The sequence below is a fragment of the Durio zibethinus genome, chromosome 14 (assembly GCF_047325235.1).
Source record: "Durio zibethinus cultivar Kanyao isolate XHJ-2024 chromosome 14, ASM4732523v1, whole genome shotgun sequence".
NCBI lineage: Eukaryota > Viridiplantae > Streptophyta > Magnoliopsida > Malvales > Malvaceae > Durio > Durio zibethinus.
Window position 1 is genome coordinate 19,906,677 of NC_143175.1, and position 18,476 is coordinate 19,925,152.

The 18,476-nt window shown below is 32.4% G+C and overlaps 1 protein-coding gene and 1 pseudogene across 2 annotated transcripts; both read right to left on the bottom strand.

Moving 5' to 3' along the window:
* Positions 1-4,413: 4,413 nt before the first annotated feature.
* LOC111294858 (uncharacterized) lies at positions 4,414-6,854 on the bottom strand. The gene has a single exon (XM_022888182.2). It carries the CDS (start codon positions 6,346-6,348, stop codon positions 4,729-4,731), a length of 1,620 nt encoding a protein of 539 aa, XP_022743917.2. The 5' UTR covers positions 6,349-6,854; the 3' UTR covers positions 4,414-4,728.
* Positions 6,855-8,300: 1,446 nt separating this feature from the next.
* On the bottom strand, positions 8,301-17,378 carry LOC111295311 (vacuolar protein-sorting-associated protein 33 homolog; annotated as a pseudogene). The gene is made up of 22 exons (XR_016327662.1): positions 17,326-17,378; positions 17,197-17,236; positions 16,933-17,011; positions 16,399-16,598; positions 16,189-16,299; positions 16,018-16,083; positions 15,728-15,835; positions 15,571-15,615; positions 15,216-15,272; positions 14,485-14,579; positions 13,999-14,050; positions 13,829-13,885; positions 13,432-13,494; positions 13,212-13,324; positions 12,851-12,973; positions 12,606-12,687; positions 12,418-12,489; positions 11,544-11,626; positions 10,729-10,786; positions 10,446-10,507; positions 9,948-10,041; positions 8,301-8,900 (listed from the first exon to the last, which is right to left on the bottom strand). The product of XR_016327662.1 is annotated as a vacuolar protein-sorting-associated protein 33 homolog (transcript).
* Positions 17,379-18,476: the final 1,098 nt, after the last annotated feature.

The following is an 18,476-nucleotide window of genomic DNA, read 5'->3' on the forward strand; positions in this document are numbered from 1 at the left end:
TGGTAAACTTTTCGGAAGCCATAAACTACTCCGAATTAAAATGAATAATCACTGGGATTGCATCCTTTGCTTTACCTCAAGTTTGATTTACTTTTTATAAGAAGATGCTTGGATTGTCTAACAAAATATTAAGGATTCGATTTCCAAGAAAATGGGAAAGGAAAAGTTAGATTTGTGTATAGCTATCCAAGGTAAAATAAATTGCCTCTCTTAGCTGTAATATGTTTCACATATATAATAATCTTAGCCCACCTAGCTAGCTTGCTATCTTGTAATTGAAAACATACACTTGAGTCCTTAACTCATTTGAAGTTCAAGCCTAGCTGCTTTTTTTTTTTTAATTCCTTGAATTAGGATTAAATGATTAATTTGATGTGGTTTCCATAGCATTTTTCTTCATTTGATGTTTTCTTTTTTTTTTTTTTTTGGTTGCAAAGGAAGGCTAGTGCCTTTAAAAGGGTGGAGAGGAGATGGCAAAGTCGAAGCCACGACTACATAACTTTTAACCGGTCTCTTAACCATTAGATTAAGAGAAGAAAGTCAACGTTTTCTTTCATTTTTCCTATATTTAAGATTCTAATTCAACAAAAAGGTGGTTTAATTTTGTTTCAAGTATATATAGATCACATAAACATATAGGAAATACCATACACCTTTTTCTCTTGTTTTCTTGATATGCTTCTAAAAATCTAGTTTGAAACAGGCTAGCTACTAATTATTTTGGCATTAACACTTATTTTTTATTTGCATATAAAAATTCAAAGCTTGAGAATAAGAAACAAAATTATAAGTATCGAAATTCAAATTTTAGATCTATTAAAAATTATTTTTTAAAAATAATTATATAAATCAATCAAATTTGTAGAACTTAATATGTCATAAAACTCCTCTCTAACGAGGACTACTTTCAAATTTGGATTAAAATAACGGGATTGGTTTGAAATTTTTGAAAAATCACACGGATCCTTGGGCTAAAACTTTGGATAGATCGGCTTTTCAATTTAATAGAATTTGAGTTTCTTGAACACCAAAGGTTACATTGGGCCTCTCATCTGGATCTATCAAGAAGTTTTGATATCAAGAGTTGGTCCACAGAAAATGCAACTACTAAATTCTCTGAAGCAATAATCACACTTTCTTTTCCCCTTCTGCCTAAATAGGAAGAATAGAAGAAGAATGCATTGTTTTTTACTTTTTTCCTTGTCAAGGATTGAACAATCCTAATCTCACAAGAGAGTCAAATCCTTCATTTCTTCAAACAAAATGATTGAAATTCATCCAATCATTTATATACATATAATATATATGGGACATGAAAAAAAAGGTAAAATTTGTTGAAATTATATATATATATGTTAATATCATAACTAATCATTAAACTATAATAAAATATTTAATATAATTGTCTAAGTTTTTAAAAAATTTAATATGATATTTAAATTATAAATTTATTAATTAATTTAATATTTATTTTAATGTGATTATTTTTAAATAATAATATACGACGAATAAATAATTTTTTAATGTTACATTAATTATCAAATATGATATTAAAATTTTTAAAATTTAATTATCATATTAAATATTTTATTTTAATTAAAAATCATTTATCGTGTATATATATATATATTTATTAAATGTCCTAAAACATGAGAGAAGGATATCCTTTCACGTACGTGTACAGATTGACCGTGCTGGTAGTTGGGATCTTGCATGTTCGTAAAACCCTAGATTTCCCTTTTTGTTTCTCAAGATTTTGGTAACACGTGGCTCAAGATTAAGCGAGGCAGATGAATGAGATGATGTGTAAACGGTTTGGACGGTAATGAAAATTGGGTGGCCAAATTGGTAACCTGCTATACTACGTGGACCAACCAAAAGTTTCCACATGTATGGTATTGAGAAGGTTGACTTCTTTGATTATAGAGTATTTTCATTTCCATAAAGTGCACGTCATGATACAGAGGAGGTCATGGGACAAAGTTGACTTGTTGGCTGCCCCATTTCTTTTAAATATTTCTTAATCTAAAGAAGAGAGAATTGGTAGCTAATTCACCTATTTATCATAAAATTAAGAGAAAAATGTGAAATTAAAAATTGATTTTAGTATGCTAAGTGTTGCCTAATTACTAATCAAATTAAATTAAGTTTTAAATCTATAGTCTAGCTATCAATGATATTGAGATCATATGGTAATTATATTACTGGTTTTTACTATGTCCTTATTCATTCTTTTCAAGCAGTAGTGATAAACAGGAAAGAAAAATGGTATTAATTCAATTTGAGTTTAATTTAAAGCTTCTAAGTTAAAAATAAATTATAATTATATATTTTTTTATCAATAATATTCCTTTTTGAAGAGAGATTAATTTACACAATGTAAAATTAACAAAGTTTTATATATTTTTTTAATAATTAATTTTAATAGATCCAAGATTAAATTTTTTTTTATTTTTATTTATCTCTCTCATTGGTTAATAAAAAATATAAGGGAAAAAATATTGACGATGCAATTGACTATCAAGGAATGCAAATGCATGTAAAAGTGCTTGGTTTTTGACGAGCAAATAGCTATAAAAATCGAAGAAGATATACAGTTATGAAATGCACGAGCTTCATGACCTTGCATTGTTCAAAAGCAAAATCTCCAATAGTCCACCGCACCAAGTTGTACTATGACCAGCTAGCATGCATTTGCTATCGAGTCGGTCTCACGAGCCTATTTAAAGCCACCCCACTCTCCCTTCATACTTGCCCCCTACATTAGAAACAATATTCCCTGGCCTTAGAACAAGCAACATTTTCCATCTTCTTCTTCTTCTTCTTCGCTCCACAATGTCCACCACTCTTTGCTTCATGTTTTTGCTTTACTTCTTCCTTCTTTTATCTCCTCCTACTTCGATGGTAGGAACGAATTCCATGGCAATTATCGCGGGTGCAACAAGGCCGTTGGTTTCCAAGTCTCAAGATCGTTTGGTCACGTTCAAGCCGGAAACAGGTATGAAACATGGTTTTCGTAGCCAAGACACTAGGAATTGCTTGCCTAAAGGGTTTCATCGTACTTCCGCACCAAGCCGGTATATAAATTATCACACTTTTGGTTCGACAATGTGTTCAACGACCTCGGATATTTCGACCAGGCCATGAAGAATGAGCTTTACAATTTGTGTTATATATAGTTGCTTCAAACTACATATTTATGTGGTTGATGATGGGGTTTTAAGGATATATGAGAAAGTTAAGGGGGAAAACCAAGCAGATATGATGTATATTTGGTGAATTATATGATAAAGGAATTTAAAAATGAAGTTTCTTTGTTAATATTTTATTTTAACCTTTCTTAATTTAGGGATGGGATATGGAATTTATTTGAATTTTTATTTTCAGTATCTTTTCGATTAATATCAATCAAACTTGAACATTTCAAATATGGTGATCATAAAAAATAAAAAAATAAAAAAAAACCTAAACTAAATCATAATAAAACAGTTAGTTCAAATTTCTGTATGATTGACTAGCAATCACAATTGAATTCAAAGTAAGTTGATGAATGCTACCATTTGGGCAGAAGTAATTTATCTGCTCTGGGATTTTACACGCATATATAATAGTCAACCTAAAAATTATTTGGTCCATCTTGTAGGTCTTAACCCTGGCCCATCCAAGTAATAATTTAAGTATATCAGGCTAGGCTAGGCTGGCCAGATGGGCCATGCGGCTCATAACAGGTTTCAAGAAAGTCCTCAAGATTGTCATAAATAAACTTTGATGGAAATGGAGTTTGAGGAACCATTTGCTGTTAATGACTAACAGAATACAGACTGTGGAAAGAGAGAAATAGTAGGATTATCTACTAAAGAAAGTAAGATGCTGAAAGCATTTTGCATAAAAGTTATCCAGCCCACTAACATCAAATTGTTCAGTTTATTCACCCAAAATAATAATAATAATTATTATTATTTTGGGAAACATGGGTGTTTGTTACCTCTAGAACTTAACAGCATTGCTTTAACTTTCCTGACATTTCAAACTGAAACTCTGCAGCGTCAAAATTCTGCTTTTGATTGCCCATTATTTATATTCCATCACCTGGGAGGCTTGATTTTGGCTATGTTATTAATCCTGTTTTCATTTTTATCTCGATCTCCAAGGTTTTTGGCATTTGACATGCAACAGTTTCTTGGCTAGTTGTGTATATTTCTTGGTATTGGACAGAATCTAAAAGCTAACATTCATCTGATCCATAAATGCATAGGAACATTGTCAAATTCAGAAACTTTTAAAGTTCATATATATTGCCATATGCGAATACAAATAGCATCTGTTGAAATGATTGAAGTCTTCCAATACTTTATCCCAATTTATAGCTAATTGAGTCTAAAAGCTGAAAGTACATAATTCTCTAAGCCCTGCTGAACAGAACAAGAACTCACATAAAACTCACACCAAAAACCTACCCACAAATCTTAACATCAAACTCACATAAAAGTAAATCCCGCATACAGTATACTGACATGCCACAAGAAGCAGACCAACTTAACCACAAATTAGCAATATAAAAAAGTCATGATAACTTTAAAACTTGAAAGCTGATGTTGAAGGACTGCCTTCTCAATATTTTCATACAGAACTTAAAATGTCATGACTCATGACTCATAACAATATTTCTCCCTCTTCTACATCTTCATACAAAATTGCCTCCTCGTCGTCATTCCCTTCTAAATACTCTTACTTGATGAACAATCCCAGCTGATGTAGTGGATTCCCACTAGAAAGAGAGCCTCCACTTAGAATCTCAAGTTCCTTGAAAATTTCTAAATTGAGTTCAATCCCAGCTGCTTTTTCCATCTTTTGCAATGCAATCCTAGCAGCTTCTCTTTCTCTTTCCCGTTGCTTTTTCAACTCAACCTCTGCCTTCATTTTTGTTGTAGCTTCAGCCGGTCTGATCTTTGTCTTTTCTGCAAGTTGCCTTATTTCTAATTTTTTCTTTTCCTGTTGCATCTTCACTGGATCAGCTTTGTTAACATGATCAAGCAATACTTTATTAATCTGTTGTTGAGCTTTCAAGATGGTGTCTGCAAAACGGCTTTTCAGCATTGCAGCGCGGAGAGCCTTCTTCGCTGACATTTTTGCATCCAAAATAGGAGTTAATAACCTTTTACCTGAAGCAGCATCTGTTGCAGGAACTAGGACAAAATTCTTGTCATCCAAAGCACTTGGAGCCCCATCAAAATGTGGAACATCAGACTTGTTCATTTGTGATGTCAATCTCGCACAGTTCTCAGCTGCTCTTGCATTCAAAGGCTCATTCACAAACTTCTCCTCCAATGCAATCCTGGCAGCTTCTCTTTCTCTTACCTGTTGCTTTTTCAACTCAACCTCTGCCTTCATTTTGGCTGCACCTTCAACTGCCTCCTCCTCATTATCGCCTACCAAATACTCGTGTTTAATGAACAATCCAAGCCGATGCAGTGGATTTCCACGGGAAAGAGAGCATCCACTCAGAATATCAAGTTCCTCAAAAATCTCCAAATTCAATTCAATCCCAGCTGTTTTTTCCATCTTTTGCAATGCAATCCTAGCAGCTTCTCTTTCTCTTTCTCGTTGCTTTTTCAACTCAATTTCTGCCTTCATTTTTGAAGCAGCTTCAACCGTTATGATCTTTGCCTTTTCTTCTTGTCGTCTTCTTTCCAACTTTTCCTCTCCCTGATGCATCTTCATTGGATCAACTTTGTTAACATGATCAAACAGTACTTTATTGATTTGTTGTTGAGCTTTCAAATTGGTGTCTGCAAAACGACTTTTCAGCATTGCAGCACGGAAAGCTTTCTTGGGTGACATTTGAGCGTGGAAAGTAGAAGTTAACAATCTTTCACCTGAAAGAGCATCGGTTGCTGGAAGTAGGACAACATTCTCATCATCCAAAGCACTTACAGCCCCATGAACATCAGACTTGCTCATTTGTGATGTCCGCAACCTCGCACAGTTCCCTGCTGCTCCTGCATTCAAAGGCACCTTCACAACCTTCTCCTCAAATAGCTTTAATGCTTTAGTATCCAAGTGTTGATTGAAAACCCTATCTGGATGTTTCGTGCGTGTTTTGAGGAGGGAAGAACGCTTACGCTGCTGAGTCACGATACGATCCATCTTCCGCCTCTTCGCCTGTGGACCACCCACGATCACCTCTGTTCTACCACGCTTGCAACCATCTGAAGTCTCTTTGGAATTTTCAGCAGCAGATGACATTTTTTTTCCCTCGCTTCTCCGACATTGCTTACCAATATCAAAAGAATGTGACGCAGGTATTGATTTTATGCTCTTTGAAGAAGGAAACTTCATCTTCAACATAAAACCCTTCAAATTTTCCACGTTGCCAGACAAGAAGAAAAAACGAATATGAAACCAGAAAAAAATCAACTCCCACCGATGATCGTTTTGATTGAATGATGAGAAAAGAAACGAGAGATACAAAACAATGGATGAAAGAGAGAAGAGAGAACGATAGAATTACTAAGGTTTTCTCATTTACGTAAATCAAAATTGGCTTTTACATATTTCTTTGTTGATGACAGGTTAATTGTAACTTGAGTAAGAAGTAAGGGCAAACTGTTGGGAACAAGTCACAAGATTTCCTTACTTCGCTTGGACAAAAAATATGGTTATAACGGTAAGATTTTTTTAAAATCTATATTGTATGCAATAAACAGTAATTTTGCACAATATATATTTTTACCAACAAAATTTGTGCAAATTTAACTTAAATTAAAATAAAAATTTTATTGGATAGAAATATCAAGTTTAATTATTTTAGTATGTAATCTTAAAAATTAATTTATATTTACATAAAAACCTGCATTTAAAATTATCTATTTTTTTCAAAGAAAAATATCTTAACTTAATACATTAATAAACCCAAAAAATAATCACTTGCAAAGATGGGAGTTTGCTAACACTGGAACAACTTTCCTAACATTGCAAACTGATAGACTGCAGTGTCAAAATTCTGCTAATGATTAGCCAATATTTATGTTCTATCACCTGGAGGCTTGTTTTTTGCTGTGTTAGTACTCTTGTTTTATTTTCAATGGTTATTGGTATTTGACATGCAAGAGTTACTTGGGACTTGGTTACAATTTGTGTATATATCTTGGTTTTAGATAGAACCTGAAGGCTAACATTCATTTGATCCATAAATGCATAGCAACATTATCAAATTCAGAAACTTTTAGGTTCATATATATTGTCATAAGTGCAAGTAACATATCCTGAAATGATTAAAGTCTAGCAACACTTCATGCCAATCTATCTCCCAGTCCTTCTGAAGAAAACAGGACCTGAAACACCCCAGAAACCTAATCCTAATGCCATGCTCACGTAAAAGATAACTGTATACCTAGTCTGAAAACAATGATGAAGAGGTTGCAAGAGGTGAACTTGGATCTTGCGTTCTTTCCCAATGAAATTCGTTAACAACTCCAATATTATCACACCGATCTTAAGTTAACAACTCCAATCTCTCATCGAATTTGAAAAACTGTTCATCATCTCCATCAATCACCTTATCTAAATAAACATAAAAAAATTAACAAAAAAATCTAACAATCCAAAATATAACATGATATAATATGAATATGATATAAAAATAAGACACGAAGATGATGCAATTTAAAATTTTAATAATTACCATATATAAATTTAACAAAACAAATATATATTTTTTCATATTTTTGTGTCAATACAAATTAACACGTAATTTTTTTTATAAAATTTATATAAATACACAAATTTTAATATTTTACATGATACAAATAGAAATGTAAATAATACATTAGTATTCGCAAGTTACTCAAATTCAATTCGAAAAAAATTAAAATTCAATTCAATTATTATCGAGTCAAATTCGAAAAACTCAACTCATCAATCGAATTGAATTCAAACATTTTTATACCCAATTCAAAAAACTCGCAAACTTAATCAAGCTTTTATATTTAAATATATTTTTATTATTATAATTAATAAAATATATCGAACTTAAGTTCGAACACAAATAATTAAATTTTTATTAAATATCATAATCGAATTTATTTTTACATATTAATCAAACCGAACAAGTTCAAATAGTTCGATTTATATATCGAATCGAACTCGAATTAAAAAAATAAAACTCAATTAAGTTCAAACCGAATTTCAAATCAAGCTTGAACTTAATATTATATCACCTAAAACTCAATCGATTACATTCCTAGATACAAATACACGAATTGTACACTGAAATTCGGTTTAATGCCAGCATCCATCCATGCGCCAAATTTGTCATTATGATAGGCAGTGGTAAATACATTGTTTTATAAATCAATATAACCACACTTTCATTAATCCAAGACAGCAAACCTAACTTGTTATAGACATTTCACTCCAATATGATTCTCAAAAAAGGATAAAAACCCGCAAAAAAAAATTTCAGTAAATCATCCTTGACAGATAAAGCGTGGAGTCTTAAAACTTTTCTACTTAAAATTTTCAAGTACACTTCCCTCGCCGACAGATCCCAAAATGATCATAATGTATGTTCATCTTCCTCATGTAACAATCACAGCATCCCCGAGTCACTCTTACGACATAAAAAATAAATCTCCCCTAAATAGATTCTGCTTTAAAATCAAATAAAAGAATCCAGCCTAGGGCTTCTTGACAGCTTTTGATAGCCCAGAAAGCCATTACCATGAATGCCGCGGTCGGTCCATGTAAGATAAGAAAGCTAAACCCCATAAACTGATAAAACTATCACAAATGAACACGCATTGGACAAGTCAACCAACAGTCTCAAAGAATGTTTCCGTCAATGTATGACCATTCACAATTTTTGTCGTCCCAATAATCAGATCATATGCCATTCCTTCCTGCAAGATAGATACCAATATAAGGGGAACTAACTTAAAATAAGGAGAAATGGATAATATCAGAACTTGTAGGATCAATAAAACTACTTTAAGAAGATAGACGAAAAAAAGATGAACACTTTAAAATAATTAATGTCAGCAAATAAGAATAAACCCTCTGATAAGCTATGCTTAAAGATAGTTGTAACGTTGCGTCAAAAATTTAACCTATAGGGTTCAGAGACTGGTGGTGTTCAAGCGTACATTCAACACAAAATCACCATTGTTGCATTGTCATCAGGAACTTGAAAATTGACAACTGATGATGCCACTTTGAGTCAATAGAAATCATGTATCATGATAAAATACAAATAATTTAAATTACATAGACCATAACATACCTCCAAATCAACGGTTACCTTCGATTTTAATGCAAGCACAAGTAAGATGTGAAAAAGGAATGCAGTTTGCCAAATGGTGATGCTAGCTTTTCCCAATCAAGCACCTCATGCACAGCAATTACCTTCATTTTCTTAACCCCAAAACCACCTTATAACATACGATTTCCTAGGGGACCTACTAAGAAATAACATGGAATCTTTGACTATTTCCATAGTTTCATAACGTTGTTGAAGGTCATAAGAATCAATAACAATCTACCAACACACCAAGAAATCCAAGCATGAGAAAACCACCAGCACCACTTCCATTCTCAAAATATCCAAATGCTTTCATTAGACCACTGAAACTACATACAATTGCCTTAATAGTATTTGATGGTCATCATTGCCATAAAGACAAGGAGATGATATTCAATAGATCAATGTTCCATTTTCTTAACTTCCAAAGAAACACCATCACCAAAATCCTATCCAACAGAAACGAGAAAATAACATCCCTTGAGACTCCCATTTCACAAATTCAATGAATACACTCAAGAAAACTGGTTTGCAACTTACCTAACAATATTATGCATTTCGATGAAGTAATCACTGCTTTACCCCAAGATATACTAACAAAACCCTGGATGACACAAAACATACCATATACACAAAAGAATCAACATACCTGAGCACTGAGAAATCTGAGGGCAGAAATTTCTGCAAATGTTACCCCTCCAACAGAGACAACAAGTACTAGGGAGCGCCTCCCATCAGCTATTCTGCAATAACTCAAGCAGTCAGCCAAGAAACAAAAACTTTTGTGTAAAGGAAAAGAATATGAAGATCAATATTCTCAAATTATAGAGGTCAGAGAAGAAATACACAACAAAACTTAAAAACAGAAAGTCAGTGGAGCTTGCTGTAATCATAGATACTACCATCTCAGGCTTTTATTAAAGCAACTCAATAAACTAATGGGAGATACAAGTCACAGCTTACTGCCCCACACTCATGGTCTTTTTGTCATAACTAAAATCTAAAAAAGTCATACTGGTTTTTTGGACAATTAACTGACAGTCTGATTACCAAAATAAATTCCAACACAAATCTGAATGAAATTATTTAATGGTTTGTCTAGAACTGAAATTACAAAACACACATAAAAAAGGAAAATATTACTTGCTTGTCTATGCCAATTGAAGCACCCTGCAATGTGTCAAATGACGGACTGCTACCGAAGCCTCCCTATAAAAACAGACACGCACTGATACTCAGTAAAATGTATTCAAAGAACTTAAAATGGTGCACAGAAGTCAATGAGGATTCTTAAAACATTTCCATAGAATTGACATCCCATATGCAGATATTTGAAAGTTGAAACAGTAAAATGTAAGACAACGAAAAAAGAACCAACAAAAATGGAAAACTAAATAAAGGAATCCAATGAAACAGAGAAGTTAACTGACCCCTTTTGTTTCTGTTTGTGGCCCAGGCAACAGCTTCAAAATTTCTTCCATGGGATGCCTGAAAGGCCACATTATCATATATAAGTTCACAAATTGAAGGCTAGTAGGGGTTTGGATTAATATTCCAACAGGGTATATAGCCTGGTCAAAGATCTTGGCTAGTGAACCAAAGCAACAAAAAGAATTCAGGCAATAAACACTAAAACATTCTTGATATTCAGGCAATCCATTGTTGCCTCACCCCCCACCCTTTTTCTTTTTCTATTTTCTTCCCTCTTGTCCTATTTTCTTGATATCTCTCTCTCTCTTTTGGTAGGCACTTGTGTTCTTCAATAATATTCAACATCTTTCAAGATGGTATCATAATTCCCTTTTCTATCTCTAGCCAATCCTAAAAGTTCAACCCCATCATGTTTTCTGTTGTCCACATTGCCAGCAACCTCTTTTGCTATATGTTAAACCTTTCTGCCCCCCATTTTCAGTTACTTGCTGCCATAGTTAGTTCACAGATTTTCAATTTTCCTCTTTTTTCCCCTGGGGAGCTCCTCTCAACAAAATTCTACTAATTAGTGTACTACCTATGGGCACACAATTTTAAGGCCCAATTTCTATAAACTTGCTTTGCATTTAGAACTCTCCAATAATACAAAGTACAGGACAGTGTAAACATCAGTCCATATTCTATATAAATAAAGCCAACAGGAATTAACCTAAATCAATTTTTCTCTAATTAAGGAAAGTAAAGAAAATGGCAAAGTATACCATCTCTAAATCACATACAATAACTAGAATGAATTTGAACAGATTTAGCTTACCATCCAGATCAAACTGCATGCTGGACAAGACAAATACTAAGAGGTGCGTATCCAGAAAAGACATAGACTATGTCATTAGGATTGTTGCATAAGAAAAAAACTTCTTAATTAGGAAGGAAAACAGGACAATTAACTGCTTCATAAAAATAAAAGAGCATGCTTAAGAGTTGAGATTAAAATGTTACAATGAGATGTAAGATAAAATCTAGAGAAAAATCCATCAGCATATCTTGGTAAAAGTATTTCCAAGTATTGCAAAATTTGTTCTGACAGCAGCAGAAAGAGAATATAGGGAGGCATTTTACCATGGAAGAAATAGAGACAGAGAGAGAAATATTGATATGTATTGAACTAAATTGCTTCAGAATAACCAAGAGATTTATAATGTGGAATACAACACCATGATGGTACTCACAAGAAATAAATATATAAGCAGCTATCTAGAAGTTTCTTCCACAGAATATTAAGCAGCGTGGAGTAATTTTCTTCCACATAATTCTTCATTAGCATACAGAAATTAATCTACCACTTGGTAGATACAAAAAGGCACAAGAGAGTATCATTTATTTGTCAACATAGAATGTTAAACAGATTGAAAACTGATAAACATCTTTGCACCATGAAAACAAGAAAATATTTAAAACAATAACACAAAATTTCTTTATAAAATAGAAACTCATTCATTTTCTCTCTTTTTCTTGGTTGGTTGAGGAGGGATTTCTAAAATGAAGAATGCGACATACAATTAACATGCAGATTATATGATGACTAATATCAGTCAAGGCTATCCTTCAACAGTGAAATAAAAAAATATATCAAACATTATAAGAAAGTTCAATTATTAGAAAAGATTGCGCAAGGTGCAAAGAAAAATACTTTGCTGTGTCAGATACTCAACTACAAGCTGCAAAGCACGTTTGACAGTCAGCCAATTGCCTTTTGACTCCTGCAAGACTCAAATGAAAAACAATTGACTAAGATAATAGAGTCCACTGAACTTGTAATTGTTAGAGTAGCACACAAACTGAAGGAAATGCCTGAGTATGCACTTTTGTATTATACCTGTTTCTTGAACAACCCAGCATTTTCTAAATTATTTAGTGTAGCCATGTGCACAAAACCATAACTGTGGAGTAGCTCCCGCCTAAACCATGAACTCAGAATTACTAAATTACCAAGTAAATATATCAACGAAGAAAATAGCTGTTAATTTGTAAAAATCAAGAATAAAAAAATCACATACACTTTCAACAGAAAGGAAGAAAAAAAGGACTAAAAATGACTTCTACGGAGTAAACAATACTTGCTTCAAATAGTCAAAATGCTTTTTGAGCAACCCTGAATTTGTTATAGAAAATAGGATGAGAAGATGCAAGACATTTATAAGAGGCTCCTGGCTTTGGATCATTTCTTCAATGGATTCAAAGTAACTGCATTCATAGACCAGAAAATATGTTTAAAAACTACGAGGAAAAATCCTAAAATATTGCTAGGTTGATAATATTTTTCTAGAAAATTAAACAACACGCAGCTAAAATTGGCTCAGATAAATGAAGAATAAGTTTCTTCACCAAAATAAAAATGCCATGACCAAGCAATAATAGTTGCATTAGCAAACAGAAAACATGTAAGGACTGACATTTAAGTTCATGAGATTAGTAAGTGAACCATTGTATGTCATAACTCGAGGCCTCAACAATTGTGTGCTCCATGTCAAGTTTCGCAAGAAAAGATGGCTTTGATGTGAATGTTGACAAATGTTGAGCAAGATTTATGTGTCTCTGAAGCAATAATCAGCAGCAAATTACAATCTAAAATTAATCCACACCACTCCCAGAAAGCCAATGTAACTCCCAAGAAGCAAAACTAAAAAAAGAAACCTACTTACAGTCATTTCAGGTAATGAGTTGAGCTTCTTGACGAAATCATTTAGTTCAGAAACTGTTTGGTTCTGTATGCATTCAACAAATTGGCTTATGAGAAGTTAAGAACGTTCAACAGTCCCCGAAGGAAACCATTAGGGGAACCACTCAGTGATTCACAAGTTATGATACATGAGAAGTGAACACAATGGATATAAGAATTTGATAGATAATTTACTCATATACAATAAACCCTGTAACTATTCTTGCCACTTTCATACTCCTGCTTCCTAAATCATCATAGGGAGCTATAAAGCCCTTTCATCAAGATTTTCACTAAATCAAGCATTCAGACATATTCAGGTTAAGACATGAACAAAAGCATATGAGGCATGAGGAATGTTCAGGTCCTTATTCACTTACAGTAGTAGTCATCTCAGTATAGTCCTGCTTCATGGATGTTGCTTTCTGCCTTAGAACCTGCAATCATACTGCAAATGGGAACTAAGAAGAGGAACTTTGCACAAGTGACATTAACTTTGAGGAAGCAAGAATTGGAAAAATAGAATGTGAAAAGGTTAAAACAGGTCAACCTAGACAACAACTTCAAAGTTGAGATCTCGTATCTCCTTGAACTGCTTGTCGCTAAGTTAAAAAGGTATTTAAATTAACATCAGTTAGACAAAATAGAAGAGAGAAGAAGGCAATAAAGAAAAGGATAAATGCTTAACATCCAGAGAAAGGGGTTTTTACTTTTATTTGTGAAGACAGTTTAGAAAGTTGAATGAGGCCTAAACGAGTAAATTTTCTCATTATGCTTAAAGACAAATAGAAAAAAGAATAGAAATCTTAATCAAATAGCCACCATACTAAAATATTCATATTTGGTTTGAATTCACTCAAAGGCTAACATAAAATTACTAGAGAAATGCAACCAATGGTACAGATTCAAGAACCTTCTAAAAGACATATCCATCTAAGACCATACAGCAAAACACAAGCAAAACCATGAGGATCATAAGAATAAGAGGACTCTTATAATTACTTAGTGAAATGCATCAAGCAGCGGCTAACTTTACCTTGAATTAAGTGGGACCTTCATCTTTTTTCACTCTTGCGGAACACCCATGATAGATGCATCCAGCTCCACAGAACCATTATTGATGCACAAAATCTATAATGAAACTATTAGAGACAGCTTTTAACAAAAATCCAACAAAGCAGAGACAAAATATCTAATAATGATTCTTCACCTTAGAAAAATGATTGCCTCAAAAAGTTCAGTATTTCTTTTGTTAGTTAGATTTCTATCTAACCATCATATTTCAGATAAAATGAACCAATACCGTTTACCTGGGAGGTTCAACAATATCAGTTTTCCAGTTGTTTTAATACTAATCTAATAAAACAAAAAGCCACCATAATGGGAAAGAGAAGAGGTTTTAGCAAATACTTCATGAGCAGCTTGACTTTGCTAATCAAATTTCCACAACTAACTCATGCCATCTTGACAAGGAATATTGTTCAATGCATAAGTGACAATCCTGCTTTCCCATCAACCTTATGCCATCAACAAGCCACCTCATGAGAATATTTCATTTTGCTAAACTAACTTAACTAGATGGCAAAAGGAATAATAATAATAATAATGACCAGAACTAGTCCTTTAGAAAGAAACCTCATAAAGCAACTCAAATTCCAATTGTATTTCCCTAGATAGACTGATCTACCCCACAGACATTAACATGATGTGTTGAAAAGAAAATATTAACAATATTTAATTGCAATCCTGCTGCTCGCATCAGTTTACCTCATCCAGTAGCCCTTCATATGTTAACTGCAAACGCATAGGAGTAACCATATCCACCTGTAGCCAAGCAGTAGAAAGTTTCAGGTGATAGCAACTATAATATTGTTAATTTTTGCAGTCAACTTCACTATCAAATGAGAGAGAAACAAGCAATAAACTATGTATATTTTCGAGCTCACATGAATTTTCACAATTTGATTTAGTGAATTATTAGTGGTATGCTGGGCATTATGTTTTAATCAAATAATAAATTTGTGACTCTCCTTAAAACAGGCTTACTATCTTTCTCCCAACATCTTAATGAAAGAATTCTAGAAAAATAAAATTACTTAGTGCAGTGAAAGACAAGACTCACCTCCTTGTCTATGAGGATGAGAGTGTTAATATCTGTTATAGCCATCTGAAGAACCAAAAGGAAATTGGAGGACACAAGTCATTTGTAAAAACATATAAACACAAGCATTAAAACTAATTTGCGGCGGAGAAAAGGTGTTAAAGAGGGCCATAATTACATCAGATGAGTTCACGGGCTCTTCTGTTTGCATGTGATTAAGTATATCTGCAACAAGAACAGATGCTTTGCCTTTTGCACACACATTTGGTATAACTCCAAAAGAAGACTGCAACACATACCTTTTAAGATAATTTTAGGGGAAAATAAAATTAAGAAATAGCTGTATTAAATTGGTATATCCTTAATAATATGATACTATAATTATTTTATTTATTAACCCTTGATATTTTCTGCAAGGATTCATCCTTATCTAGCCCAAATAAATCACATAAGTGGCATCAACCTAACCTCAAGCTTGTGAATGGCCTTTGCAATATGGCAAAGTGAGCCCATATTACCATCAACCTGACATTCCTACCATGCAAAAACAGACAAGCATATAAAAAAAATTTGGTTCAAATTCTTCGCAAACCACAATATGAATATATTGGGAAGAAAAAAAACACATATTTTTCATACTTTGTAAGCAAAATCCAGTTCAAATGACAATATATCTTCATCCAGTGGAACTACATACAGCGGGTACTCCCCTATGGTCATCAAGTGATGCACTTTTTCCTCCTCAAGGATCTGCACATTGATGATGATTCTTTATAGTGTCTATGCAGACAAAATATTTGGACATGAAGAGCTTAAGTTGCAGCCAAAAGTTTTCTTTGCTATAAGTGCTTCCCTCTCACACTGAATTTCGCAGCAAGGAACAAAATAGATATAGTACACTCGTTGAAGTCCTTTTGAGATATCATTATGCACATGAGAAGATGCAAACTTCATCAAGTCACGCCGAGAAGGGATGAGGTAAACCACTTTAGTGCAATCAGTCTGAACTGGCTCAGCTGAAAGATGCCACAATTCAATCCCGTATTCTTCATCATAGTGAGCAAGACATCCATAATCATAAACTTTAAAACACTGGTAAATCGCTTTTCGTCATCATATAAATTTTCAATTTTATCCCAAGAAAGAATTATTCGGGAAATCCTCTTCTTTTTGAATTCATGTATATACTTAAACTGCTAAATATAAAACAATGAATCTAAAAGCAAACCTTTTCAAACATAAGAGCCTTTAGTGCTTCAATAGATACAGGAACAGCTAAATTTTCATAGATGAAAACGACTTTCATATTGAATTTAACTGAAGATGTAGCATCATTAAGCATTTAGAATTATGTATTTAAAAAAAAAAAAAAGGGAATTACCTTAAGAAGAGATGTTCGGATAATCAACGAGAGGGAGCCACCGAGTTTTGGTTCAATAACCAAACATTTCTTTCCTCGAATCTAAAATCAACAAAATAACCAAAATAAAAAGTTAAAATAAAAACGAAACGCATGTCCGCTAAGCTAAGCTTCGTGCGACAACATCATTTTACTTTTCTTTCTATTCCCGAGCTTTCTAGGCAACCAAGCAGTAGTTAAGCCGAAAAGCAAATGTAATGCTAATAGATTTAAAATTGAATACTTACATCTTTGAGGATTTTAACAAGATCTCTCAGAGACTGTTCCCTGTAAAAAAAATTTTAAAAAAGAGTTAATTACTGCAGATTTCAATGAAATTGAAGGAAATAAGGAGATTAAGGGATTGATTTTTGTACCTGAGAGACCCGAGATTGAGAGGGGAATTGTCTAAATTTGGAATCTAAGCCATTTTCAATTTGAAAAAAAAAAATCTTTTGTTTTTCTCTGCTGTGGAGAAAATTAGAAAATAAGCAACATGTATGGATAGAAGGGAGGGATAAAAAAAAAGTAATAAAAACAGAAAAAATTTGGATAAATTTTTAATTTAAAAAAATATAGGTAAAATTTTAATTATTTTTTATTTTTTTATAATTTATATTTCTTTTATCTCTCAATTTGAAAAAAAAAGTTAAAGAAAGAAAAGTTTAAAAAGATTTATTTGTATAAAGAGATTATTATATTTATATATTAGATTTGATTATATAATTGATATTTTTTATAAAAATAATTTTTTATAAATATTTTATATGATATTACAGTTTATAAATATTTTATAATTTTTTAAGTCTTAATAATAAAATAAGTAAAATTATTGTAAGAATGAATTAAAAAACTAAATTAAACATAAAATTAATAATTAATTAATATATTTTATAGTATTAAATATTATTAATTTTGTTTAAAAAGATTTATTTATATAAAACAAGTAATATAAAGATATATTTGTCTATTATATATCATATTGTAAAAAATTATAATTGAAAAAATATTATAATAAATTATTTTTTTCATTATTTATCTAAATAAATAATGATTGTTAAAAAAAATTTTTATTAATTTTAAGGATCCAAATAAAATATATATGTATCATTTTTTAAAAATAATAATTTATTAATATCTATCTAAACATAGTATTAAAAAAATTAGAAAAAGGGATAATTAAATTGAAGGCCTTCCATCAATTACTAAAAAGAAAAGGCTTTTGAATGAGGCTCCCAATGAGTTAGGCGCTCTGGCCTTCGGGAGTTTGGATACTGGGCCCAATAAGCCCAGACAAACACTAAAATCAACTGCAAAGGATTGAAAGGATCGAACAGACCGCAACTCAGCAACCCAATGGGCCAAAAGACAGTCGTAATAAACCTCCCTTGTCCCCACCCAGTAGGAGCAGGAAAGAGATTAGGGTTCAACTAAATAGCCATGGTTACTCGGGGAAAAGTTCTACTCAATTATCATGGAAAGTATTTTAAAAGTAAAATCTTATATATATATATATATATATATATAT

Bases quoted from the DNA above. Each gene is read 5' to 3' on its own strand.
- LOC111294858 (XM_022888182.2), bottom strand. From the start codon at position 6,348: ATGTTGAAGATGAAGTTTCCTTCTTCAAAGAGCATAAAATCAATACCT.